A 3010-nucleotide genomic window follows, 5' to 3' on the forward strand; every position below is an offset into this window, starting at 1 on the left:
ATTATATATTCATATGCTATACTACTATATAATTAATTGCAATTAATATATAATCATATAATATCAATATGATATATACAATGACATATAAAAGTTTATATCTACATTAGCTATATATATATATGTGCCTTGTATTTTTACATTCATATATAAATATATACCATTATATATTTACATATAAAAGTACATATTTATACCATATAAAATATATTCAAATCATATATAAATATATACACCTAAATATATTTGTATTTATAAATTTATTATTCCTAAATTAATTATAAAATATACAACTATATATTCTTAATGACTATACTTATTTTATATTTATGTATCATATGTATTATACATACATTTTTTTTATGGCTGAAAATTTAACTTTTATTATTTTCCTATTATAAACGTAATAGATATTCATTATATCATAAAAGTGGGGAGCACAAAAAGCATAAAGAAGTTCATTTTCAAACTGCTTATAATCCCACCCCAGGTAAAACTATTAATATTTTGGCATATTCCATCTCATCAGTCTTTTCCTATGTATTTTTGAATACAGGTCAGATATTACCATATATACAGTCATATCCAGCTTTCTCAACATAACATTGTATTAAAATTATTTTTCTCCTATCTATAAAAGTCCTCTTTGTAAATACAATTTAAATGGCAGAGTAATATTCTACCATATAGATATCCTACCGTTTATTTAAACATCCTCTTAATATCAAATATTGGGTTGGCCAAAAAGTTCATTTGGATGTTTCCATAAGATGTTATGAGGAAAAACCAGAACCAACTTTTTGGCCAGCCCAAAATTTACAGGAGAGCTAGTGGGTCAAAGCACATAAAAATGAAGGCAGCTTTGTTTCCTAGTGAGTTTCTTCTTGAGAAGGTAGGGAGGAGATTCAGGGAGATGGCGAGGGTGGGGGGAGGGGCCCAGGCCAGCAGCGAGATGGAGCGACTCCGAGATCCTGGCCCAGCCGTTCCAGCTCGTTCAGCAGGAAGTCCATATCAGCCCGTGTCAGTGCAGGGTTGGCCACGACCATGCGAAAGAAGTTGCTCCGGGTACCATGGGGCTGGTAGCCAATCACCATGGAACCCTTCCTCACCATGCGCTCCTTGAGGATTGGGGCTACCTTAGACAGCCTTTTACTGTAATCTGGACTCTCCTTCTTTCCCCGCAGACTGGGGGGCACGAACCAGAAACACACATTGACAAATTCAGGCTCCATGACCAACTCAAATCCCTCCCGCTTCTTCGGCTCCTCCACCAGGTACCGGGCAAGGGCAAAGGCCTGGTCCACACGGCGCTGCAGCCCCTGCTCGCCCTGTGCCTTCCACATGAGCCACAGCTTCAGACAGTCCACACGCCGGCCACACTGCACCACCTTGTCTCCCGTGTCCAGAGCCACATCGTAGAACTTGTCCTGCTGGAAGAGGTAGCTGGCCTGGGACCCGTGACAGCACTTGAGCAGGTTCGAGGTGTCCCGGAGAAGAGCTGAGCATTGCAGGCCTGTGGAGAGGAGCTTGTGGGGATTCCAGGCCACGGAGTCAGCCCTCTGGATCCCAGCCAGGAGATGTCTATGTGTCTGTGACAGCAGGATGCTCCCACCCCAGGCAGCGTCCACATGCAGCCCCAGCCCGTGATGCTGGCACATGTCCGCGATTGCCTCCAGGGCGTCAAAGGCCCCCAGCGCTGTAGTACCAGAGGTGGCACTGACCAGGAATGGCACGGCACCCTCGGCCTTGGCCAAGCTGATCTGCCTCTCCAGATCCTCCGGGATCATTTTCCCTCTCTCATCTGCCTTGACCACTCGGACACTGTCGGTGCCAAGTCCCAGAAAAGCGGCTCCTTTCTTGATGGAGTAATGACACTCTTTCGATGTGAAGAGGGCCAGGGGCGGCAGTGCTCGGAGGCCCCTCTGTTTGCAGTCTGGGTATCGCTGATAGTGGGCCAGGTTCACTGCATACATGTTGGAGATGGAGCCACCAGGGCAGAAGACCCCGTCCCCAGAGCTCCAGCCCACCAGGGCCTGGAGTTTCTTCAGCACCTCCTCCTGCATGAGGACAAACACAGGGGCGATTTCGTACGTGTACTGGCTGGTGTTGAGGCTCTCTATGACAATGCGCCCGGCCAGGGCATGGGGATCCAACCCTGGGAAGAGCTGGTTGAAGAAACGAGGGTGACAGGTCTTCACACTGTAGCAGATCACGGCCCGGCAGTGCTCCAGGCTCTGCTCCTGTGACTCACCCTCGTGCCGCAGCTCCAAGTCCAGCAGTTGCTTCAGCTCCTCGGGCTCCTTCCACTCACAGACCTTCTCGGAGGCACTGGTCCCTTTTCGAATGACCTCATCCACCACAATCCCAAACACATCCTGGAGCAAGGCTTCTGCAGCCACAGGGTCCCCATCAAAGGAGAGGAGAGGTTGAGAGTCAGCCATCAGGAGAAAATCTCGGTCCCGGCCGGGGCAGCGGCGGCCACGGGGTTGGCACGGAGTGCTGCGGCCTGGAGGAGGCACCGCGCAGCGTGGAGACAGCTGGAGGCCGCGCCTTGCGCGCTCCTGGGCTCTCCGGGTGCGTTCGGCGGGCGCAGCGGCTGGCTGGCTGGAGGGAGGGAGGGAAGATACATTTTTGAGACAGTAAACAGTCTCATCACCAGACACTGAGTTTAGAAACAAATAGAAAAGAGTGAAAAAATTAATAGATGCTTTCTTCTTGCAGTTAAAATAAAGGAACACAACATAATAATTCCTAAATGTTAGCTCCATAAAGAAAAAAAAAAAAGCTTATTTAAAAACAAGCCACTGATTTAAATAGGAAAGCATTTACAATAATGTAGCTTCAGGCAGAATTCATCTTTTCCCAGATGCTACTGTTGTTTAATCATTAAGTCGTGTCCAACTCTTTTGGGACCCCATGGACTGTAGCCTACCAGGCTCCTCTGTCCGTGGGATTTTTCCAGGCTACAATACTGCAGTGGGTAGCCATTTCCTTCTCCAGGGGATATTCC

At 47.1% G+C, this 3010-nt stretch overlaps 1 protein-coding gene across 1 annotated transcript; it reads right to left on the reverse strand.

Annotated features, from left to right (window-relative positions):
* Window positions 1-549: 549 nt before the first annotated feature.
* On the reverse strand, window positions 550-2631 carry LOC102401029 (cysteine sulfinic acid decarboxylase-like). Its single transcript, XM_044943453.2, has one exon. It carries the CDS (start codon window positions 2439-2441, stop codon window positions 906-908), a length of 1536 nt encoding a protein of 511 aa, XP_044799388.2. The 5' UTR covers window positions 2442-2631; the 3' UTR covers window positions 550-905.
* Window positions 2632-3010: the final 379 nt, after the last annotated feature.

Source organism: Bubalus bubalis, chromosome 5 (assembly GCF_019923935.1).
Source record: "Bubalus bubalis isolate 160015118507 breed Murrah chromosome 5, NDDB_SH_1, whole genome shotgun sequence".
NCBI classification, from domain to species: domain Eukaryota; kingdom Metazoa; phylum Chordata; class Mammalia; order Artiodactyla; family Bovidae; genus Bubalus; species Bubalus bubalis.

Coding starts and splice junctions, on each gene's coding strand:
- LOC102401029 (XM_044943453.2), bottom strand. CDS start 2,441: ATGGCTGACTCTCAACCTCTCCTCTCCTTTGATGGGGACCCTGTGGCT.